At 43.6% G+C, this 25,403-nt stretch overlaps 1 protein-coding gene across 1 annotated transcript in view; it reads left to right on the forward strand.

The window, feature by feature from the left end:
* YME1L1 (YME1 like 1 ATPase) overlaps positions 1–25,403 on the forward strand; it is a 42,971-nt gene that overhangs the window by 12,374 nt on the left and 5,194 nt on the right. The window contains exons 2-17 of the mRNA XM_075587651.1: positions 4,379–4,513; positions 7,848–8,013; positions 9,073–9,171; positions 13,032–13,141; positions 14,297–14,447; positions 15,056–15,139; positions 15,391–15,473; positions 16,365–16,455; positions 18,089–18,241; positions 20,477–20,609; positions 21,449–21,511; positions 21,705–21,817; positions 22,478–22,633; positions 23,489–23,640; positions 24,525–24,651; positions 24,748–24,821. Of these exons, the coding sequence (XP_075443766.1) occupies positions 4,379–4,513; positions 7,848–8,013; positions 9,073–9,171; positions 13,032–13,141; positions 14,297–14,447; positions 15,056–15,139; positions 15,391–15,473; positions 16,365–16,455; positions 18,089–18,241; positions 20,477–20,609; positions 21,449–21,511; positions 21,705–21,817; positions 22,478–22,633; positions 23,489–23,640; positions 24,525–24,651; positions 24,748–24,821 (1,890 nt within the window). The remainder of the gene's footprint in view (positions 1–4,378; positions 4,514–7,847; positions 8,014–9,072; positions 9,172–13,031; positions 13,142–14,296; positions 14,448–15,055; positions 15,140–15,390; positions 15,474–16,364; positions 16,456–18,088; positions 18,242–20,476; positions 20,610–21,448; positions 21,512–21,704; positions 21,818–22,477; positions 22,634–23,488; positions 23,641–24,524; positions 24,652–24,747; positions 24,822–25,403) is intronic.

Genomic DNA, 25,403 nt, shown 5'->3' on the forward strand with positions numbered 1-25,403 from the left:
GTCTTGCCTAACCAGCACAAGTTTCCCTTTAACCCTTTGTGTTCCCCATGGGCATAGCTACTACATCACGGGGTCTTGCACTCCAGGGGCTCATTTTTGTAGAGGAGATCGTGTGCGGAAAACACGATCTAGGGGACTCCTCTTCCGTTCTGTCATCAGTGATTGAGCGATCACGCGGTCGCGCCGGCTCCTCTGGCACTGAAAGGCGTAAAGTGCTCGTCCTGTCTAGAAGTCTTGAAAGTATTTTTCTTTTAGGTGTTCTCTTGTTATTTATCCTAATCACATGCTATTAGAGATGGGCGTATGTGTCAAAGTTCAACCCACAAACTTTCGGGCATTTGTTCACCGACGCACAAAAAATAAACGTGCAAACACATGTAATTTCGCTTGTCTTCAAGTTCACAGTTTTGGCGCTGCAAGGTTGTTGTGTGTTGATTTAGTTTGTCGAATCAACCTTTTTTTTTTTAATTGTGACTTTCTGCATAATCAAAGTATATAAAAAAATATTTTTTGCGAAATTCCCCACTAGTTTGCAACTTCCAAGAATGATTGATTCAGAATGTGTGTGAGCCAGTCACAGCTCCGACCCATTCTTTTTTTTATTTATTTATTATTATTTTTTAAAGCATCAAGCAATATCTTACATGTGTTTTTTTTTTTTTTTTTTTAAATAAATCAGTTCTGCACTATGAGAAAATACTTTTTAAAATGTTTTAAAGACATTTTTAATGTTTCTAATGTAGGAAGCATTTCCAAAGTGACAGCCCGTTCCCCTTCTGACAGGCTCTGGCTCTTGAAACCCGCCCTCTCTCTAGCCTGCATCAATTGTATCTAGTAACTGCCCAGTCACTCAATATTCTCCAACAAATCAGGGGAGCTCGTCTCGTAGTTATGAAATAAAGAAACACTACATAGTGTAATACTGTTGTGAATAAATTTGTGCAAACACAGCTCAAAAAATGACTACTCACAATAAAGCAGTCAAATTCAGGCAGTCATCCAACTTAAGGGGTGGATGTTCCCTGTGTATACAGCAGCCACCAGCCCCCAACCTCCGAGAAGAAAAGAGACCATATAGTGCAGATGGTATTTAGTATTAAAAAGGATTAAAAAAATGCAGGCTTACACTTCATATGATCGAGGTAGGCAGTATGATATTATAGGTAGTGGGTGCTCATCTGGTCGCGATATTTTTGAGTTCCTCACTATCCTCTGCTCCACCGCAATACTCTCGCGTCCACGCCAGGCACTCCCGTTGCGTCACTTCCTGTTGTTAAGTGAACTTCCGGATCTGATGACAGGGGTGGACCTCAGTTGTTCTTCCTCTTCGGTATGGGCTGAAACACTCTACATGTTTCGCTGTTGTTACGGCTTCATCAGGAGTGTCTGTTGGCTGCTAAACTGGGTATTAAATACTCTAAGGCCCTCCCTCTCTGTAACATTCTATTGGCCAAACAATTATGACTCACAGGCAAACAGAGATAGTGGGCGTTGATTAGGTGCATACACCTCCATTCATTTAAAAAGGGGCATTATTTACATACATTTTTGCCTAAATCGGCACATATAATAAAAACAACCTATTTTTATGATTCCAAAAGGAGGTACAATTTATACAAATAATAGCCTAATGTGGCATATAAAAACAGCATAATAAATTATATAAAATTTATAAAAAATTGTTAAAATGATAAAAACTCAAACCTAAATCTAACTTTATTTTTAACTTCATTAACGACGATAGTGGTATTTCTCAAAAAAAAGAGACATAAAAGAAAACATAATTAATAATTAATATAATATCACACTTAATGTATATTTATAACATCAAAAGAAATCTTTATATATCAATCCTTAAAGAAACACTCCAAATTCAATGTCCACATTGAGCCCCCCTGGAGTTAGGGTTTTCAATGTGAAAATCCAATAGCTTTCTCTTTTTGTTAGTGAAAGGCAGGAATCCGGCGACACTGCGCATGACAGACTGTAGAAACTCCCGGATGATCTTCAATAAACTTTATTGCACAATACACATAGGGCTACACCACGATCTCCTTGGTGCCTGGCGTGGACGCGAGAGTATTGCGGTGGAGCAGACGATAGTGAGGAACTCAAAAGGATCGCGACCAGATGAGCACCCACTACCTATAATATCATACTGCCTACCTCGATCATATGAAGTGTAAGCCTGCATTTTTTTAATCCCTTTTAATACTAAATACCATCTGCACTATATGGTCTCTTTTCTTCTTTTTTTCTCCTTGGAGGTTGGGGGCTGGTGGCTGCTGTATACACAGGGAACATCCACCCCTTAAGTTGGATGACTGCCTGAATTTGACTGCTTTATTGTGAGTAGTCATTTTTTGTGCTTTGTTTGCACAAATTTATTCACAACAGTATTACACTATGTAGTATTTCTTTAATTCATAACTACGAGACGAGCTCCCCTGATTTGTTGGAGGATCACCTGGTGCAAGACGAGTGGAACAGTCTTTATCAAGGGTTGCAGTTTGTTTCTAAGTTTCTTAATTTTTCCTTTATATCACTTGATTGTTATTATCACATTGCTTTATTATTTACACATATGTGGTTGAATTGTATATTGTCACATTTAGGGTGTGTTTAGAGCGCTATTGTTAGTTTTTTTTCACTCAGTCACTCAATATTGTTAGACTACATTGCCCAAAATGATGTGCAAGAACTGAATTAAATAACCCGGAGCAAGCGATCACTTACAGGAGAACGGATTGATCTGCAGTTTAGCTAATCCCTTGTCAGTGTGCAGATTGTATTGATGCACATATTGAATGGGAAAAATATATATATATATTTTAAAAACGGCAGCTTGAAGTTGCAGCTTTCCCCGCTGCACGTGCCGGCCCGCCCGCCTTGCATCCTGACGGCTCTTCACTGCGGTCTGTAGGGAGTTTGTTTAGACGGGGGGCTGTGCCAAAACGAGTCAGGTGGGCGTTGCCATGACGGGGGTGGGGTAATGTGCGAGATTGCAGTAGGTAAATACAAAAACACACACGTTTCCCAAAACTTGTGACAAAGCTAACCTAACCCTTAACCAGGGTGAGCTGCCATTGTGAGTCTCCCAGCCCTGAAAATCAATACACCCCCCCTCCCCCCCAGCTGCTAGATACAAGACGGAGGAGCAGCACTTAATTAAAAGAAAGTTGAAAGGTGGCGGAGGCAGAAGCTAGGGTCCCGCTGATTGGTGCAACACGTGACACGTCGATTACCATCCTGTTGTCGCCCCTGCTGGCTGACGCGTCACAGTGCGCAGTGAGCCTGGGAGCGAGACGTCACTGGGGACAGCTAGGGAGGAGGTGAGAGGCGCACAGTGGGGACCGGACCTAACCTAAGCAATGTCTTGTAACTCAGCCCAAATGACTGCATCTTCTGGAATCGCTGCAGCACTTTTCCTCCCTTTGGTATGATGTAAAAGTAACAATCCTGCCTGCTCATTTATTTCGATATTTTTTGTTATATTGATTCTTCTTTACAAAATTCGAAACGGGCCCCCCAGAGCGGAACCGTGCAAATTTGTTCAGCTATGAGGACTCCCAGTCTCACCAAATACATACTGGTTTAGTTGCTGGTGTTTCTGCTCCCACTGTGGGACTTGCAAGCAACTAGGCAGCTGCAACAACATTGGAGGGATGACGCTGCGGCTTCCTATTGGATGACCGTAGGTGCTACATTTTTGGAAAGCTAGAAAGTAACATCTGCAACTAAACCGCTAAGTATCTTAGAAAGTGTGGTGTCCCCGGTGCTAGAAATGGCTCTGTTCAGCTAAAAATATGTGGAATAGGCTGGGTCGCTGCTTTAACATTAGCATCATGTATTGGGTATTAGTTAATACGTCCAGAAATCACACACAAATTTAGGCCTTAATGAATATCTTAAACTCTGAAGTGTTAGACTATGTGGTATGTGGCCTGGTTGCGTTGTTGCAAATCCAGTTTATATTTCCAAATGGAAGTGATTTTCTAGGTTGACTATCAGGAATCATTCTGGTACAGAAGAAACCTGGCGTTATTTTTAAAAGTTGTAGTGCTACTGGCTTGTCCAGTTTTACTCGTGTTGCAATGCGTTTAATTTTAAGCCCATCAGAAAGAGTTATCCAACTCTTAGTAAACAGTGGATAAGCGCGCACCTGTCCTGCCTTCAATTTTACCTGATATTAATTGGAGGTTTCCGAAGAGCCAATATATTTGGAGCTCAGCCTGAGCTGCCGAATGGCTTCAGTACTGCTGCCGTGTGCTGTTATTATACTTTACTGTAGGAAGGAAGTCCAGCATTGCCGACTCAGAGCAGTGTGAAACAGTCAATGTCTTGGGTTATCTTCCCTAATTCTTAATTTTCTTCACAGGTAACTGTACCTCTGAGCCACCTCATCACTGCCTTCCACTCTCCCAAAACCGCAGCCTACTTCCCCAGCTCATCATCTGTCCAGAGCCTCCAGCGTGATCACGTGTGCGCTGACCATGAAGCTCACAGTTCGGAGGTAAGCGGCTACATCCAATTATCCCAGGAAATAAATCAAGGTCTGTCTCTTAGGTGGCATTTTTTTTTCTTTATCGTCTCCTGCAGGCCTTAATCATTCTGACCACATCATTCATTGTGCAATCTACTGCAAATATAATGTGCCACTAAACATAGCATGGCATGTGGGAAGTGTGTTGGCGATATTAGACACATGCTACACATTCATTGTGAGGTGACCTGCAGTGTATGTGGAATGGTAATATAAATAGATAAGGAATACGTAGTCGCACTGCGAGTTTAAAAGGGTCATCAGACCATTTATTCAATATGTAAGAGACGTTTTGGAGTAAAAGTTAACCCTTCAGGTGCATAAAAGATTTGCATGCTACCAGATTGGCCTCCCCTGCAGCCCATGTGTGGAAAATAATGTATGTGTTCCATGCCTTTGCAGTTACCATTCTAATTCCCTTAGCGGGATTGCAGGCTCCTCTGGCTCAGAAGTTTGTATTGTCTAACTTTAAAAGCTATAAAACTATTAAGTCTGAAAACAAACTGAGAAAATTGACCTGTGTGCTGTATGCTAGCAAATAGATCAGCAGTGCACAAACGGGGGGGGGCGCGGGCGGTTGCAGAGGTCTATGCAACCTCTACTTACCGGGATTCTGCCGGCTTCAGCACGAATGACCATGGCAACGCGGTGTCATGTGACATCACACTACACAAGACACTCCGCGAGGTAAGGCAGGGGGGGTGCTGCAAAAAAAGTTTGCGCGCCCCTGAAATAGATAATGATCCTCGCCGAGTTTTAGTTAATGTAGTTTTATAGCTGAAAAACAGATGTAGAGTAGATAAAAACAGATTTTTTTAAAAATATATAAATCTCTTTGATTAGAGTATCCTTGTGCCTGTGTATTGTAGTCATAAGGCACCAAAATGGGGAAAACTGAAGGGCATGTTCAGGCTGCCTTTTTACAGCGTGTTTGGCCAGTACTCAACAGAGCACCTTCCAAAGTGTTTCTGAAAGGTGCACGACTGGGAAAATGTAGAATCCAATTTAAAGGCCCTTTCCTCTCTAGACTTTAAGTACAGTGACACCGATCTCTATATATAAAACTGAAAAGTTTGGTTGTTTGTCCATGCCTCTGGACAATCTGATTGGTCTGTCTGGCCGGCCACGGCCCGCCTCCCCACGGCTGTCATTGGCCTGCGGGGTTCGCTGACGTCACGGACACCACCTACCCCACTGTGACGTCACGGACACCAGCACACTCACTCAGCTTTGGGAGTACGCTTAGCTTGGAGATTTGTGACAGCATCCTGCTCTCACCTCTGACTCTCACCCAAGGACATTTTCCCGCCTGTACGCCTGCTCTCACCTCCTGAGGTACCGTCCGCTGGCGCGTATCCGCCTTACCTCGTCCCCCGTCACCGCCCCCTAACGGTTTAACAATGAAAACTAGTCTTACCATAAATTTTGCAAATCATATCACCCCCCCCCCCTCTCGCACACCGCCCGGTGCCGTGTTTACCCATTACCCCACTACCCGCCACCCCCCTCACCCCTGCGTAAATCTCACGTTTTCAACATGTGCCACAATCACAACTTCAACACCGTCCGATGCCACGGGTGAGGAAGAGAGAGGGGAAGAGAGAGAGTGAGAGGTGAATGGGGGGAGAGAGAGACGGAGAGCGGAGAGAGAGAGGGGAGCGGAGCGGAGACAGAGGGGGAGCGGGAAAATTACATCCCGGGCAACGCAGAGTAAATCAGCTAGTATTTGATATATTCAAAGGTAGTGCCACAGGTATTTCACTTGAAAGCTGCAATGCTACTTTCTTAGCCTCTTGCCTGTAGATGCCGAGTGCGGTGCTGTAAAAAAAGACCTGGAAATAGCCAGCAGCTAGACGACCGGAGCAGTAGACCAGACCCTTTTCACATATTGCAAAAGCACCAGCCAGCACACAGCGGAGTAAACTTAATTTCATTCTATCAAAACCAATGATATAATTACATTTGTTTTTCAATAATTCTATTAGTGCTTTCTGATGCTTTTGCCATGTAACTTAATCATTGGAAGTGTGCAGGAAGGTTTCCAGGCACATAGGAAACCTCAAATAACATCTAGAAACTGACTTGGACTGGTAGGTTGAGTTGTGCAACGATCTTTAACATCTGGGGATATTACTTCAGCTACTTTTGACTCCTCTGTCTATGGGAGGCTGAGTATCTCCTGGAAGTTGTTTAGCTACAGGATTGTTACATCATCTGCCTTCCAAGAAGTGATAGTTGATGCATATATAATAAAGGCTAGAGCCTCAAGGGATTCGCTTGCCAGCACTTTTGAGGCTCTTTACTACTCTTTACATCCTCGCCCCCTATGTTCATCACATTTACCAATTCACAGTACTGCACCCTTAAAATGGTACATTTGCTAAGGCAAATGTGATTAATATCTAACTAATGCGTTAAGTTGATCTACTGCTTCCTTTTTGTTTTCTCCATATATAATAAAGGACCCGAAGAATACTTTTGATTAGAGTACGGGTAAAGGAACTGGTGCTTCAAGAATTAATTGTGTCCATATGACTTAATGAACGCTCTGCAGCTGGATTCCACATATATTATGAGTAATAACAGCATCCCATAGCCAGGGAATGGGGGACTAGTACCTAGTGTTGCCAATGTCCCATACACAATAAGAAAGTACAATATGTGTCCCACACTTAAATCATGAAGAAGAAAACAAAGCTGAGGTAACTTACTTAGTGGGTGTCCATAAATCCTGTCAGATGAAGTCCATAGCGTTGCTCAGAAGTGTATCTTATGGAGTCAGTTATTACCAAGTAAATCGGATATCTTCCCCACAACTAAATATTTCACCTAAGCTTTTCATCAGTTTTATTTCTTTTGCTGTAGATATCTGTTTTATTTTTGCTTTTTTTTGGCCTCTTTTAAACATTTCATATTGTTTCCTACCGCGTCATAATTTCCCTACAATTTTCTTATTTGATTAGTCACATTGTTTAATTGTAAGTAATTATTTGGAGAAATATTAAGCGTAAAATGTTTTGATCACTTTCTAAAATGAATGACACATGTGATTGTTACTGTACAGCACCCTGATAATGACACATGTGATTGTTACTGTACAGCACCCTGATAATGACACATGTGATTGTTACTGTACAGCACCCTGGTAATTGTTGCCACGTTCTTGCCACAGTTCTGTTATTACATGTTTTGTTTAATAATGAAACCGATCTGCAGTTCTGGTGATGTAGCTACATCAGAGAGTTATTCCATAGGGTTACGTATTGCAGAGTGCTCTAACCAGGGTTTCCTTCTGCTCTTGCAGCCTGTCTTCAATCTAAGAGACTTGGGCTTGTCTGAACTACGAATAAAACAACTTGATGAGCTTTTCGACAAGCTTCTTCCAGGTGTCCACGCAGACAGGAAGAAAATGGCCCCCCACTGGCACACATCCTACGTCTCTGCACAGTCCTTCTTTGAAAATAAAACCGGTACGTGACTGTGTTTGTTGTTACATCTGCTAATGTAAATGTACAGTCTCATTCCTCCCACACAGCAGAGTAACAGGTGGAGACTAACAGACATATGCAATTTAAGCTGGGTGGAGTGAATTACAGTACATGATTCCCAATTGGGATTTCTCTCTTGAGTATCTTTATGTAATGTGTTGCTGGTTACAGCATATGTAACAAACCTTTAACTTGCATAGAGCTGGGCTCCGGCAGCTGAGTACAGTAGTTGGGTCAAGGAAAATTGTCCCAGCTCCACCCAAATCCCCCGGTTGGCGGCTCTGCTAGCAGCGACCCAGTAATGGGACGCGACCCTGAGTTTGAAAACACTGGTGTAACTTATTACTTTCCAACATTTGTCATCTGGTGCAGTTCCACAAAGGACCAAAAGGTGTACATAACAGCTTCATGATACTAATTATTATTTTAAATAAGATCAATAAAATTATATATAAAAATAATTTACATAAATCTGAGCATTTCCCATTGTTTCCAGTCACCTCCAACAAGGACTTGAAAGGGAAGTGGGATTATGAAGGTTTTTTTTTCTCCATGTCGGTGATCAGATTTGGTCATATCCATCGTATTTAAATATGACTCGATAGTAAAGCAGGCTGCAGGAGAACAGCGTAAGGAAATAGATCCAAGTAGTAAAACCCACATTTAATCTCCTATTTGAAACTTTTACATGAAACCTTTTTGAAAATAATTTTTATTATTATTATATCGGTCACCTAAGTTTTAACTTATTCCACATCTTGCTCCAATTAGTTTAATCTTGGGTTGGACTGCAACTTAGAAGCGGTGATGGTGAGTACATTGTGAAATAATTTGTTCAGGTTACATTTTGAATCGCGCTACAGCGCGTAATGTTCTGGAACACGATTGGAGCGCTCTCAAGTGGAAAGATGTCAAGATCTGGCACTTTGCATCTCATAAAGAACCCAGTTAAGGGCAGAAACATGATGTTGCAAGCTGCCCAAAGAATATTTTACACATCCTGTGCTTTCAGTTGCCTTCTAATGTATGTCTTTTGTACAGGTTATTCCAGTGTGTTCCGGGCTTTGCGCTCAGGCTCTGTGCACAGGCAGCAGGCCAGCCCGCTGAAGCAAGTCTGCGCAGATCTTCAGTACTGGCCAGGTAAGACATGTTAACTCCTGCTGCCTCAGGGACCAAATACGTAATTTAATTATTATATGATTATCTCACTGAGGCTAGAATTAGAACGAGTTCAAACTTAATGGACATGTCTGGGGTTTTTCAACCGTAAATCAGCAATCCTGCCCGTTGTGCGTTTGGCTTATTTTTTTTCCAGTCGGAAGCCGCAATCCATTGTGGCTTCCTATTGGCCCATGTGATTTGGCAGCCATTTTGATCTTCCAAATCAGAGGTGGGGCACTGGCAACTAAAACTGTAAGTTTCTCTGAAATTTGTGGGGTTCCTGGAAGCAAAAAAAGCTGTGTGTGCTGAGCACGCGCATAGTAAGTGAAACTTCTTTGACTTTTGTCACAGAAATTGTATTTGTGTTGGTGTTGGTGATGTTTTAATTAAAAATCAAAATACAATCTCAATGACAAAATGCAAATAAATTTGACTTAGAATGCGCGTGCTCGGCACACATCCCCTGTATTAGCTATTTGCACTAAGTGTGAATTCCGCGTGTGACTGTGCGTGTGACTGTGCATGTGACTGAGAGTGTGCGTGTGACTGAGTGTGCGTGTGACTGAGTGTGCGTGTGACTGAGAGTGTGCGTGTGACTGAGAGTGTGCGTGTGACTGAGAGTGTGCGCGTGTGACTGAGAGTGTGCGCGTGTGACTGAGAGTGTGCGCGTGTGACTGAGAGTGTGCGCGTGTGACTGAGAGTGTGCGCGTGTGACTGAGAGTGTGCGCGTGTGACAGAGAGTGTGCGCGTGTGACTGAGAGTGTGCGCGTGTGACTGAGAGTGTGCGCGTGTGACTGAGAGTGTGCGCGTGTGACTGAGAGTGCGCGTGTGACTGAGAGTGCGCGCGTGACTGAGAGTGTGCGTGACTGAGAGTGTGCGTGTGACTGAGAGTGTGCGTGTGTGACTGAGAGTGTGCGCGTGTGACTGAGAGTGTGCGCGTGTGACTGAGAGTGTGCGCGTGTGACTGAGAGTGTGCGCGTGTGACTGAGAGTGTGCGCGTGTGACTGAGTGCGCGTGTGACTGAGTGCGCGTGTGACTGAGTGCGCGTGTGACAGAGTGCGCGTGTGACAGAGTGCGCGTGTGACAGAGTGCGCGTGTGACAGAGTGCGCGTGTGACAGAGTGCGCGTGTGACAGAGTGCGCGTGTGACAGAGTGCGCGTGTGACAGAGTGCGCGTGTGACAGAGTGCGCGTGTGACAGAGTGCGCGTGTGACAGAGTGCGCGTGTGACAGAGTGCGCGTGTGACAGAGTGCGCGTGTGACAGAGTGCGCGTGTGACAGAGTGCGCGTGTGACAGAGTGCGCGTGTGACAGAGTGCGCGTGTGACAGAGTGCGCGTGTGACAGAGTGCGCGTGTGACAGAGTGCGCGTGTGACAGAGTGCGCGTGTGACAGAGTGCGCGTGTGACAGAGTGCGCGTGTGACAGAGTGCGCGTGTGACAGAGTGCGCGTGTGACTGAGAGTGCGCGTGTGACTGAGAGTGCGCGTGTGACTGAGAGTGCGCGTGTGACTGAGAGTGCGCGTGTGACTGAGAGTGCGCGTGTGACTGAGAGTGCGCGTGTGACTGAGAGTGCGCGTGTGACTGAGAGTGCGCGTGTGACTGAGAGTGCGCGTGTGACTGAGAGTGCGCGTGTGACTGAGAGTGCGCGTGTGACTGAGAGTGCGCGTGTGACAGAGTGCGCGTGTGACAGAGTGCGCGTGTGACAGAGTGCGCGTGTGACAGAGTGCGCGTGTGACAGAGTGCGCGTGTGACTATGCGTGTGCGTGTGACTGTGCGTGTGACTGTGCGTGTGCGTGTGACTGTACGTGTGCGTCTGACTGTGAGTGTGACTGAGTGTGACTGAGTGTGAGTGTGACTGAGTGTACGTGTGACTGTGAGTGTGCGTGTGAGTGTGACTAAGTGTGCGTGTGACTGTGAGTGTGTGTGGGGGTCGTGGGGGTCAGTGTGTGGGGGTCTGGGGGGGTCAGTCAGTGTGTGTGGGGCTCTGGGGGGGTCAGTGTGTGTGGGGGTCTGGGGGGGTCAGGCAGTGTGTGTGGGGGTCTGGGGGGGTCAGGCAGTGTGTGTGGGGGTCTGTCAGTGTGTGTGGGGGTCTGGGGGGTTCAGTCAGTGTGTGTGGGGGTCAGTCAGTGTGTGTGGGTCTCTGGGGGGTCAGTCAGTGTGTGGGGGTCTGGGGTGGTCAGTCAGTGTGTTTGGGGGTCTGGGGGGGTCAGTCAGTGTGTGTGGGGGTCTGGGGGGGTCAGGCAGTGTGTGTGGGGGTCTGTCAGTGTGTGTGGGGGTCTGGGGGGTTCAGTCAGTGTGTGTGGGGGTCTGGGGGGTTCAGTCAGTGGGGGTCTGGGGGGTTCAGTCAGTGTGTGTGGGGGTCTGGGGGGTTAGTCAGTGTGTGTGGGGGTCTGGGGGGGTCAGTCAGTGTGTGTGGGGGTCTGGGGGGGTCAGTCAGTGTGTGTGGGGGTCTGGGGGGGTCAGTCAATGTGTGTGGGGGTCTGGGGGGGTCAGTCAGTGTGTGTGGGGGTCTGGGGGGTTCAGTCAGTGTGTGTGGGTCTCTGGGGGGTCAGTCAGTGTGTGTGGGGGTCTGGGGTGGTCAGTCAGTGTGTTTGGTGGTCTGGGGGGTCAGTCAGTATGTGTGGGGGTCTGGGGGGGTCAGTCAGTGTGTGTGGGGGTCTGGGGGGGTCAGTCAGTGTGTGTGGGGGTCTGGGGGGGGTCAGTCAGTGTGTGTGGGGGTCTGGGGGGGTCAGTCAGTGTGTGTGGAGGTCTGAGGGGATCTGTCAGTGTGTGGGGGGGTCCGGGGGGGGTCAGTCAGTATGTGGGGGGGTCCGTCAGTGTGTGGGGGGTCTGGGGGGGGGGGTCCGCGCGGGTTGCGCCCGGGTTTTTGTAACACCGCTTCCTGGGGGGCCCGCAAACGCCCGCGTCACTGGAGGGCTGAATGGCGCCGCTGCCAGCCGCTTCTGCGCATGCGCGGCATGGCAGCGGTAGTGGAAGTTAGGCGGGCACATGTGTGGGCTGGGAGGGAGGTCCCATTCGGGTTAGGAAAGGGGGGGGGGGCTGTCCCGGTCGGGCGGTCTCTGCTGTCCCGGTCAGGCGGTCTCTGCTGTCCCGGGCAGCAGACGGGGAACGGCAACACATGTTTACAGCCGTGGCAGCGGGCGGGGAACGGCGCCGCTGCCAACCGCTTCTGCGCATGCGTGGCTTTCCTCCAGTCCCCATGATTACTGAGCATGCGCGGCTTGGCAGCGGATGTGCGGGGGGAATGGCGGCCGTTAGGAGCGGCGCCGGCGGCTATCGCCGCCGCCGCATATGTCATTAGCCATGTGGGGGGAGCAGCGCCCGTTAGGAGCGGCGCCGGCGGCTATCGCCGCCGCCGCATCTGATTTGTGGAGCGGGTGTGATGTCAGTGTTGGGGTCGGGCTGAGCCAGAACACAGCCCGGCCTCAACTGCCAGCACTGACGTCACATCCGTTTCATTTCTGTCTCCACAATCCATTTTTGCCCCATCACGAATGAGGTGCCACTAAGGAAGTTTCACTTCAAAAATAGCATGGTTCAGCTAAACAAAAACTGTGAGGGGGTGAGAGAGTAGGCAGGATTGCTGCTTTTAAGCAATGTTTTAAAATCTTTTTTTTTTTTTTTTTACCACAAAGTACTTGGTTACTAATACTGCTAATCCTCTGAAGGAGGATTTGGTCAGATTTATAAATAGTACTACGTTTTGGAACACTTGTAAGGTTTAGCACCGTGTACTAAATGTAAATGGAATGCAAAAATCTTCCAATATCTCTTAATAAAGTGTAAATATGTTTTTTGTCTTTTTAATGCACACAAATACTTATTTACCATTGTCCTGTAAGTTTTTATACAGTCTCGGGGCTTTAAAACTTTCAAACCAAGAGTTAGACGTCTTCAATCAACCTCTGAGCGTATTGCTGGGGCAGAAAATGCCGCCCCATCTTTTATGAAGGTATGTCGTAGTCTGTATATAAAGCTCTCCTTAACATGTAACATTCTCCTTAATGAGGAGCGTTTTGCATTTTTATTTGCAGTTTCTTTATCGCCTTTGAAGTCTGTGACATAATTCTTTTATTAATTAATTTATTTTTTATTAGAAATATTACAGGGAACTTTTGTCTCCTTTGATGGCTTTTGCTAGTCATGGGCTAGCCACCTCCAGTACTCAAGTGCCACTAACAGGTCAGGTTTTTAGGATATCCCTGCTTTAGCACAGGTGACTCCGTCAAAGACTGTGCTGAAGCAGGGTATACCTAATACCTGGCCTGTTGGTGGCCCTTGATCACTGGAGTTGGCCACCCCTGGTCTAAACAGATGGCTGCCCAGGAGGAGAATTCTCCTCTGCATGTTTCTTATTCACTTGCACATAATTATTGGTGTCAACATCATCTGTGTGGAAAAAGCAAGTAAGCAATGATGATCTGAAAGTTTCTTCCCATATCTTTGTATATCTAGTGTCGCTCAAACGTGTGGATTATATTGCGAGCTTGTGTAAGAAACACACTGCCGTTTTGGGCACATTACTTTATCTCCTTGTGCCACAGATGACCCACTTGTATCTGAGTAATCGTATATATTTGTTCCGTCCTCTCTCCTTTCAGTCCCACAGACTTAAGTACCAAAATTGTGCTACAGGATTGCAATCTAATCCTATAAATATAGGACGAGTATAAATATAGGATGTGTGTCGCCCAATTAGAATTGAACAAGGGGTGAACTCGATAGCTGTTTGTCTTTCTTCACCCCTATCTACTATGTAATTATTTCACTTTAGAGATTGCTTCCAACGTATAATTAACAACGTTCTTTGGCATTTGAAGATGTTATGTATACATCTATTGTTACTAATAATAATCATGAGCTATTTGTGTTAATTAAAGCAATTAGAACTTGGGTACAGTATGTATGAATAGTTAACCTCTTCTGTTATCACAAACTATTGTGACTCTGAGTCTATGAAAGTTAATATTTTAATTCACTTTTTTTTTTTACCAAACTATAACATAATGGAGAGTATATACAATATTTTACTATGCACAATTCTGTTTATTTGTGAGGTGAGTTCTTTGCAGAACAATTGCTTAACCTTAATCACGGTTTGTTGCAGGGATTTTTGTTGAGAGATCGGGCAGCAGACGTGGAAAACCTGGATAAACTTGTTAAAAATAAAAATATCCCGGAAGGACACCAGGATGCATTTAAGACTGGCTTTGCAGAGGGGTTCTTGAAGGCACAGGCCCTCACCCAGAGAACCAATGGTAAGCAAACACGTGACCTGGAGAAGGGACTGTGAGATCAGCTGCCCATCTTCCAGAATTTGAACTGCCTTCTGCTCCTCTGACCCAAGGTTCAGAATATTCTGTGCTGTCTCACAAAGGAGGGGTTGGATTACCTACCAAAGAGACGGCAGATTGCTCTACATGCCTTTGTGTTTGTCAAGCTGTCTAATTGAATAAAATGTTTTATGTTTATAGGACAACATAAAGGTCTATATTTACTCAGCTGTAGAAAGCCATAAGGCACCTTATGGAATAACACCACTTGGTAAACATGACCCTTCATGCCCTGTGAGCTGGATTAGGTATTCTTATTCTGTAATTTCACTTGATGATCTCTCATATACAAATGGATATAACCAAAACAAATCGGGTGTTACGATCAGTGCAAATCACCTGGAATTGCCTCTTGGTATTCGTTTATGGAAACATAACGCTCCATCTGTAGTTCTGGAAGATGCCACTACGTGGGTATAGATATTGGTCTACCCTCTCTTTACCTTGCTTTGTTTTCTCTCATACCGGTAATTGAATGAATCTTTGCTAATCTTGGTATTGTGCATTCTGATATTTGCGGATTCCTTTTCCAGACTCGTTGAGAAGAACACGGCTGTTCCTGCTCGTCCTGTTACTGCTAGGCATCTATGGCTTGTCCAAAACACCATTCTTATCAGGTACAGACATCTTTTCTAATACGTATTTACATACAGTATTTAGTTCTTATTTCGATGCCAAAAGTTCAAAATCGGAGAATAGTTGGTGTTGCACACTACCCTCTGGACTTCTGTATGTATCTTCTATGCAGTGAAGAACTCTTCTACTAAAGAAGGTGGTTTCTTATACAATTCCTTCATTGCTATATAGTTGTGGTAGCAGGTTAGTGTCATGGGGACATCATGGTATATATCATCTGTTTGCTTTGCAGTTCGTTTCCGGACAAATTCAGGCCTCGATGCAGCAGTAGATCCAATCCAGATGAAAAACGTCACTTTTGAGCATGTTAAAGGGGTAAGTGCCACGTATGTTCTGCAATGGTCATGAATAGAAAATATATCAAACACCATGCTGCATTTCTCCATGTACCCCAGGCAGTAAAAAGAAAAGTCCTTATTAATCCCATAGGGTGTGGAAGTGGGGGAGGAGCCACAAAAGTAAAACGAAGAATTAGTCCCAACTAAATCTGTTTCTGATCGGTTATGAATGGCAACGTTACTTTTATGTGCAAGACCTCCAGAGGTCTTTGTGAGCAAGATGTATCCCCTTTTTTCCTGAGGGGAGGCAGAAGAGGAGCGGTTTATAATGGCCACTGATAATTCCTGTTAATGAAATCAAATACTATGAGATGGGATTAGCATCTGGAAACCCTACCTGTTGGTGACCTTACTTTGAAATATAGCGTTTAACCTTTTTAAACTTGTCATAGCTTCCTTAAGTGAAATCCTAAACATATTGGGCCCTGTAGTGATGTTCAACTTTACATATCAAATTGTCAATGATAAACTGTAAAAGACAAGTATGCAAATATATATTTGTGTGTGTGTGTGTGTGTGTGTGTGTGTGTGTGTGTGTGTGTGTGTGTGTGTGTGTGTGTGTGTATACACATATATAAATAACTCGCTATCAGAGAGAGAGAGATATCTCAAGAACTATAGTTGCACTCCTCAGAATTAGCATATACTTCCTGGGTGCAAACTGTGAAAGATCAGTGGATAAAGCAAATGGAGAAACCGGCGAAGCAGGGCATGCAAAAAACAAAAACAAATTTAGACTGAACATGTTGGCTCCCATCTGAGCCGTGTGTGTGTAAAAAAGTGTTGATTTTTAGAATCCTGACACGTTTTACTGTTTTTTTTTCACATTAAGTAACTAATCTTAAATATGACTTTTGTTTGTGAGCAGATTGAAGAAGCAAAGCAAGAGTTGCAGGAGGTTGTAGATTTCTTGAAAAATCCACAGAAATTCACAGTGTTGGGAGGAAAACTTCCTAAAGGTGAGTTCTTTTATTTTGTTCTAACACTTACGTCCTCAAAGTGACAGTCAGTAGTATTTGAGTATCAAAGCTTCGGCCCCTATAGACTTGTTTGCATGTAAATGTGTTAAACAGTTGTTCCCAGCCAGTGTGCAGTGCATTTAGGGAAATAAATGCCTTGCATTAAAGCAGGGGTGGCCAACTCCAGTGCTCAAGGGCCACCGACAGGTCAGGTTTTCAAGATATCCCTGCTTCAGCACAGGTGGCTCAGTTTATTGCACCACCCCTGCATTAAAGTGTCCCTCAATAAGGGGACAGAGGAGAGATGGGGAGCACTGCATGTTTTACTTCATGAAACTTGGACCTTGGAAGTTAAATAGTGTCAGGTATATCTAAAATATGCAGAATAAGAAGTTCCCACTGGGCGTTAGAAAGTCATGTGAACAAGTGTATACATTGTAATGAGCGGCGAGAGAATACGGAAATAGGTGGAAATTTTAGCGCTGAAAATATTGATATACCTGTACTGAACAATCCCTAAAAGAGGGGACACGAGAGAGGTGTGTTACAATGTTTAATACTAGTTGCGTCTTGGGATTTTTGTTGTTGAGGAAACCAATTGTGTATTAGATTGCCCCCCAATAAATACTACTGTATTCGCATGTAGCATCTCTGGGCGCTGCAGGTGATAGATTAGTGTGGTCCATGTGAAATCTCCATTGACATTAGTGACGTGTAAATCCTCCGTTCTACCTTCTTCCAGTTCACAATGTAAAATTGGCTTTGTTTTTTTTTTGCGTAACATTGTTACAGATATTTGTGGGGCACATTAAAGATGGCCCCCATAAATGTTCTCAGAATTTTAATACCATAACTGTTGATGGATAATTTGAAACACACTGCACCAGATTTCCTCTTCTATCTTTTATATGTCTGAGGAAACCTCCAATCACTCGCATTTTAGTAGTATTTGCCACTTGTAGAACCGCTTTTAGATCAGAATTAAAAAAAAATAAGATTAGCTTATGGTGCATAATGTTCTTGTATGGCACTGACGGTGTACGCAGCACTGTACATATAATTAATTTTTTGTAGACACAGTCCCTGCCCAGGTGAGCTTACAATCCTATATTTTTTGTGCCTGAGGCACAGGGAGATAACGAGACTTGTCCAAGGTCACAAAATGCTCACACTGGGAATTTAACCAGGTTCCCCTTCTGCAAACTCACTGAGCCGCTCCTTCAGTTCATCAGGCGTTACTTGGATGTATATGTACCCGTTATTGGCGCAATCCCGAATATGACAATATTGAGCTAATGAGTTAAATGTTTCATAGGCTGGTGTGTGTGTGTGTGTGTGTGTGTGTGTGATTAGGTTGGAATATGGGTGAGAGTTGATTGCCAATCTTGTTTGCTCTACCATGGTGATGACGAAATCCTATGTATTCGTTGTACCCTACCTGTTTGAGGACTGCTTAGGTGAGGCTGTTGGAAAAATTAGGCTGAAAGAATGGGCATAAAATCTGCCATATGCTTCAGATTCCAGTTTCTACAGGGATAACATTTAAAGAAAAAAAAAAATCAACATTTGTAAACCTAAAAAATTATAAAGTTGGAATAAAAGTTTAATTTCATTAACTTGTGGTCTGTTCTAGGTATTCTTTTGATTGGACCACCTGGGACGGGGAAGACCCTCCTCGCCCGAGCTGTTGCAGGGGAAGCTGACGTCCCGTTCTATTATGCATCCGGCTCTGAATTTGATGAAATGTTTGTCGGAGTGGGAGCTAGTCGTATTAGAAATCTATTCAGTAAGTCACTTTGGTCTCTTGTTGTCCACATTACCCACAAGAGTAATTTCTGGAAATATAAGGTGCAGTTCCTGATAGCTGACCTGAAAATAATATTTTGTCAACATCTCTTAATTGTCCTCCTTGCACAAATATAACAATGCGTCAAACAAACATTTGGCTGCTTTTTTGTGGTGGTTTTTTTAAATAAAGCAAAAAAATTTTGGCTTTTTAAACATGTCACTGCAATTAGTACACTTATATGCTGCCGCTTTGAAATGTGAAAATACCAGTATAGTATCTTAGTGCATAACTGCAGAAGTTTCGGTCAGTATTTGCTTTGGTATTTTTATAACTAAGCAGTCACTATATACGGTTGCAGTACGTTGCCTTAAAAGTACATCATTGGCTTAACACTAAAAAAACAAGACAGAAAACCTTAGGGCAGGGGTTCTCAACTCCACTCCTCATGTGGCAGGTTTTCAGGATATTTCTGCTTCAGCACAGGTGGCTCAATCAGCGGCTTAGTCAAAGACTGAAGCAGGGATATCCTGAAAACCTGACCTATTGGGGAATCTTTAGTACTGGAGCCGAGAACTCCTGCCTTGGGGATCTATCAATGATTAGCAATTGATTGATAGCTGATAGTGCTCATTCCTTCTTACCCATACAGTAGTTATACACAGCCCTTAAACTACTATTGTGATGGAATCCATTGTCTAACCTTGGGGAATGTGTATTTTATCAGTAGTTTACTCTGTTACAAAATATTAAGTGCCGTATTTACGACGCGGTTCTATTCCATATGGCACTTCTGTAGCCGGAAGACGTCACATACTCAGAGAAGGGAAGGTGTCTTATAGAGTAACTAAATATAAACCAATGTTCCAGCACTCACTGACTTAACCGAAAAATTGTAAACCAGGAAATAAACCAAAAATGAAAACAATTTAATGTAAACACAAGATAACAATAACTTGGAGAGATGTCTCACCATGGATAATGACACTCCAGGGTATACGTGGTATAGGGAAAGAACACAGGGTAAGTGAGAGACAAAAAAACAAGGCGTGGGGGGAACGAACACACTGGGGGAGGGTAAAATAGGGGGGCAACGTTTCGAGGTGAATACCCCTTCAGGCCTGGTCCAAAAGGACCATAATGTATTCCCTTATCCCACTTTCCCCAACCAATAATCTGCCAGCCCAATCCCACAGTCAAGGATAATATGATGTACAGCAAAACAGAGCAACAGCTTAAATTTGCTAGAGTCCAGAACCAGCAAGAGTTCCAATCCAGTGAACAGCAAATAACAGAAAATCCAACCCTATGATCCTTGGCAGCAACGCACTCTCTTCCTCACTCCTGCTGTGTGGGGCTGGTGATCATGTCCATGTCCTCCTGTGTATATATGGGCTCACACTGATGGCATCAGCTGTATATCAATCAATTTCTCTACTTACTCAAGTCGTTTAGGCAACAGATGTGCAATCAATGTGAGCCCATATATACACAGGAGGAGTGAGGAAGAGAGAGTGCGTTGCTGCCAAGGATCATAGGGTTGGATTTTCTGTTATTTGCTGTTCACTGGATTGGAACTCTTGCTGGTTCTGGACTCTAGCAAATTTATGCTGTTGCTCTGTTTTTCTGTACATCATATTATCCTTGACTGTGGGATTCGGCTGGCAGATTAGTGGTTGAGGGATAAGGGAATACCTTATGGTCCTTTTGGACCAGGCCTGAAGAAGGGGTATTCACCTCAAAACGTTGCACCCCTATTTTACCCTCCTCCAGTGAGTTCGTCTCCCCCACACCTTGTTTTTTTGTCTCTCACTCCCTTACCCTGTGTTCTTTCCCTATACCACGTATACCCTAGAGTGTCATTATCCACGGTGAGACATCTCTCCAAGTTATTGTTAACTTGTGTTTACATTTAAATTATTTTCATTTTTGGCTTATTTCCTGGTTTACAATGTTTCTGTTAAGTCAGTGAGTGCTGGAACATTGGTTTATATTTGGTTATTACTATAGGGGAAATTAGGGTCCTCCCTGTTCCTATTGCACCCTGCATTAAGCTAGTTATCACTCGTCTATCACCCTTTGTTTTTTGTCTTATAGAGTAGCACCGTTTGGGAAATATTGTCCCCGGTGTCAATATAAGGAAAGCTACAATGCCAAAACCATGTACCTTCTTCATTTTCTGTATGTTAGAGTTAAATACACACAGTCTATAAATTAATTGTTTTCTTTTGTTAGGGGAAGCAAAAGGCAATGCCCCTTGTGTTATATTTATCGATGAGCTGGATTCTGTTGGCGGTAAAAGAATAGAATCCCCAATGCACCCTTACTCGAGACAAACCATTAACCAGCTCCTTGCAGAAATGGACGGGTAAGGACCTTAGAATCGCTGGCATTTTTAGTCATATTTCCTTTTCAAGAATAGCAATTTGGTAAGTTATGTTTGCCAAATTGCTCTGGCTAATAGAGTCCGCAGTGAATTGCTTTGAACAGTGCCTATTGAAAATAAAATATTGTCCTAATTAGCAACGCCTGATTTAACAGCAACATGTTGCAGTCACTTCTGGCAACAAATGTGTTAAAACTGTTATACAGAAGGAATTTAGTTTCCATCGCTGCTGTTTTCAACAGCCCCGGTCAAATGTTTACTTTTGATAACGTTCCTACAATAATCCTTTAGCGAGTCACCAGATCATTAGATGTGAAGTGACTTAAGGGGCATAAGCTCATATATTGAGTTTGAACGGGAAGATAATGGAGGTCCTCTTGAGTGGACTTAGCCAGGGGTAGCCAATTCCAATCCGTAAGGGCCACCAACAGGCCACGTTTTCCGATATCCCTGCTTCAGCACAGATGGCTCAATTAGTGGCTCAGTCAAGACTGCATCACCTGTGCTAGCTGAAATAGGGATATCTTAAAAACCTGACCTGTTGGTGGCCCTTGAGGACTGGAATTGGACATCCCTGATTTAAGCAGTTTGGCGGATGATGTGAAGAGCCCTCCTGTCAGTATGCACATTTGGTATGGGGAGAACAAAGTCAATGATATCAGTTCTAATATTTAGTAATGGTCTCTAATTATTTCACTGCTGGAGAAACCAAAAACTTTCTTCTGAGAATAGTAAGCCCCGCTAAAGGAAAAAGGGTCACCGCTTTGTTGCAACAGATACACTGTGTAATGTACTCCACTTTCCCCACTTCTCTTTTTTAGGTTTAAACCCAATGAAGGTGTCATCGTTATCGGAGCTACAAACTTTCCTGAAGCACTGGATACGTATGTATTCAAATGCAGCAATATTTTATTTGTAGCAGCTTTTGGATTTAAAAAATAAAAACAAATATAATGCCAATAGCCATTTAAATAAGATAATTTCAAATGACTTGAAATAATTGCAATGCGTAGAGAAAATGCCCCCGATTTTTCACTGTTTCCTGTTTTCAGTGATTCCCTTTCTTCCTACGCTCAGGGCTTTGGTGCGCCCCGGACGCTTTGACATGCAGGTTACGGTTCCCAGGCCAGATGTGAAGGGTCGAACTGAAATCCTCAAATGGTACCTCAACAAAGTAAAATGTGACCTGTGTAAGTTGACGTACATATATTTGTATTTTGTGGATCATTTCGCCCATGTTTGATGTTGGAATGGCATATGGTTCTGAGATCTTTACAATTCAACTGTCTTGCCATATCGCACGCATCAAAGTTAAGTATTTTATTTGACATCAATTTATGGCCACCCCCTTTAATTAAAACAATGGCTGTCTTCTATATCACCATTTAAATACCATTTTACCATTGTGTGCGATTTCACACGTGCTTGTGATTGGGATTACAAACGAGAACATTTGTGTACGGTTTTATTTAACATCTTCCCAGTGACTTCACATAAAATGTTGACATCTGAGAGGTTTCAGACAAATCTAAATAAATCCTGCATGTAAATAAGTTTGAGCACAGTCAACATCTGTGTTTGATTAGTGGTAGTCATATTATCTCTTGTATGGTTAAACCTGTTTAGTGCCTGACAGAATAAATTTAGCCTAAAGAGCTTTTGAAACCTTCTCATTGGTTCTTATCTCATTTATACAAAACCGGGACCATTATCTTATGTTATTGATTCCAAATCATTTACAAACCTGTAAGGAATGTTGGCGATATGTAGAAGTGATAGAATATGCACCTCTGGCGGAAACATACTTGACACTTATTGTTTTTCCGTATTTCTTTTATTCATTTCTGTAGCTGTTAAGCCAGACATTATAGCCCGGGGTACTGTGGGTTTTTCTGGAGCAGAGTTGGAAAATCTGGTGAACCAGGCTGCATTAAAGGCTGCTATAGATGGGAAAGATCTGGTCACCATGAAGGAGCTGGAGTTTGCCAAGGACAAAATACTTATGGGTAGGTTATAATTGTATTACTGTGCAAGAAACAAATTAGACACGGCGGGAAAGACCTGAACATTTGTAAGTTCATTCAATTATTTGAACCAGGTGTTTTCAACATAGCGAAGTAGCATACGTGCAACTCGGGAAAGGACACAACTATGATATTTATTACCATGTCCTGAGCAAGTCGCAATGGTCTGAATAAGCTATCAAATGACTCCTGCTTCCAACTATCTAATGCAGTTTGGACACTGAGTTTTATTCAAAGACTTTTTTTGTGTGTGTGCAGTCATGGCACAAAAAGTTGCTTTACTACTATAGAGGGCATATTTTAACCAGTGGCGTAGCTAGACATGGGCGGGCCCGCAGGCAAAAAAAATTCAGGGCCCCATTAATATTAACGCTCATCCTCATCAACTCTCCCCCGCTCATCATCAGCTCCTCCTCACTAGCCCTCTCTCTCTTCCCCTTAGCTCTCTCTTCCCCTTAGCTCTCTCTTCCCCCAGCTCTCTCTCCCATGCCTACCTTTGGCAGGAGGAGATCCTCAGAGGAGCAGCCGGCAGAGGAGCTGTGGCAGCAGACGCCGGAAGTTATAAAGACTTCTGGGTCAGACTTCTAGAGGGTGCTCCTCCCCTGCCTTGCTGATTCCTCTCCCGGCTTCTGTTTGCCGGTGCCCTCCGCCGCATACCATCTCCCCCCACCTGTCTCTACGGGGAGGGCGGGGTGGGGGAAAGCGGGCCCCTGGGCTACGCCCCTGATTTTAACCATTTTGCTCTCAGAAGGGATCCTACAAGAGCTGTTTCAGGGTAAAAGTGTCCAAATAATAAATAAATAATAATTCATTTTTTCTGATGTATATCTGCTTCAGGACCTGAGAGAAGAAGTGTGGAGATAGACAAGAGAAATAAAACAATCACTGCTTATCATGAGTCGGGTCATGCTATTATTGCGTATTATACCAAAGATGCAATGCCTATTAACAAAGCGACAATCATGCCCCGGGGACCGACGCTTGGACATGTGAGTCACTATCTGTTTGTTGTGCCATGCTCATGGAATGTTAATTAGTGCGTCTTACCTCGCTTAATGAAGCATTTTAGAAATGCATTCTCTGTCAAAATGCATGATATGCATCTATTATGTCTATATATGTAAATGAAATCCCATAGTTGAAAAATGTCTTCTCCAGTTTATAGAAAAATAAAGTAGTGATAAAATCAAATGGGATGAGGTATAATAACCTTGTCAGTAATAATAATAACTTTATATAGCACTTTTCTCCCAGTGAGACTCAAAGCACTTCACAGTTACAAAAAGGGGGAAAAAAGAACACATTTAAGGTTCTAAAAGAGACCACAAGGAAAGATACAATATAGGATGGGGCGGTACTATAGCTATTAAATGCAGGGCAGGTTGTGGTTCATGAATTAAATGCCTGGGTAATCGGGTAGTTCTAGAGCCAGTTTTTCTAGATTACCAGAGGGGGGGCCTCTCGAACTGTACGAGGCAGATTGTTCCAGAGAGTGGGAGCAGTGTGGCTACTTATCGTTTTGAGAATTCCTCTTCTGTTTTCTCACTAACAGTAACTTATTTTATTACATCATAAAAGACCTAAGAAATGTTTTACCTCCAGGGGTGGCCAACTCCAGTTCTTGAGGACCACCAACAGGCCAGGTATTGGGGATATCCCTGCTTCAGCACAGGCGGCTCAGTTAGAGTGATTGAGCCACATGTATTGAAGCAGGTATATCCTTAAAACCAGGCCTGTTTGGTAGCCCTCAAGGACTGGAGTTTTCCTTACCTATAAATGGAATATGGTAATAAAATCTTTAGAAACATTTAAAACCCATTGCCTTGTTTGTACTTTCAGACCAGTGCTCTTACACTTTCCCCCTCTGTTGTAGGTATCTCTGCTGCCGGAGAATGATCGATGGAGTGAGACCAGATCCCAGCTTCTCGCTCAGATGGATGTCAGCATGGGGGGAAGGGTGGCAGAAGAAATCATTTTTGGAGCAGAGCAGATCACCACAGGTTGACCAAACTGACAGTCTTGTAAATATTTGTGTGATGCAGTCTGACAACAAGGAGACCTGATTGTTAATTGTGATTTTTCCATCTTGTTTAAAGGTGCATCCAGTGACTTTGACGGTGCTACAAAAATAGCAAATCTGATGGTGACCAAATTCGGAATGAGTGAAAAGGTAACGAGCTGTGACATGATTATATAATTTCTTTCTTTTCCCTTCCTCACTACCCTCTTTTCACAGTGCTTTCCTGTAATTTTCTTACATAAAGCAACAGTCCTGCAATCCTAAGTAGCTCACAAAAGTAACAACGTTTATAATCGAAAACTGTGAGACTTTAGAATAAATTACATTATCAGAAAGCTGTCGCAAGTGAGTGTAGTTTGTGCTGATCTATTGTTTTAATGGTGTGAACGAGACTACTAGTGTTAGAATATAGCAAACACACAAAACCCCAGCAAGCTCTTTTTGGGAACCCCTGAGCCCCCACAAAATATATATGTATATATGTGTCAAAAAGGAGAGCTATTGAGCGTGGCATATGTATACAACAATCGACAGAAGCCCAATGCTACATCCAATATGACAAAAATACACAGTAAAATACTTATATATTCTCTTGAAAAGGGGTCATTTAGTTTAACCCTTTGGCCAAAGCATTGTAAGCCTGTGAGCCACATCAAGGCAGACCCTGTTCACAAGTCCTAACACTACCAGATAAAATACTAATATATCTCTATTAGGATTAATATCTCTGTT

The sequence above is a fragment of the Ascaphus truei genome, chromosome 2, assembly GCF_040206685.1.
Source record: "Ascaphus truei isolate aAscTru1 chromosome 2, aAscTru1.hap1, whole genome shotgun sequence".
NCBI classification, from domain to species: domain Eukaryota; kingdom Metazoa; phylum Chordata; class Amphibia; order Anura; family Ascaphidae; genus Ascaphus; species Ascaphus truei.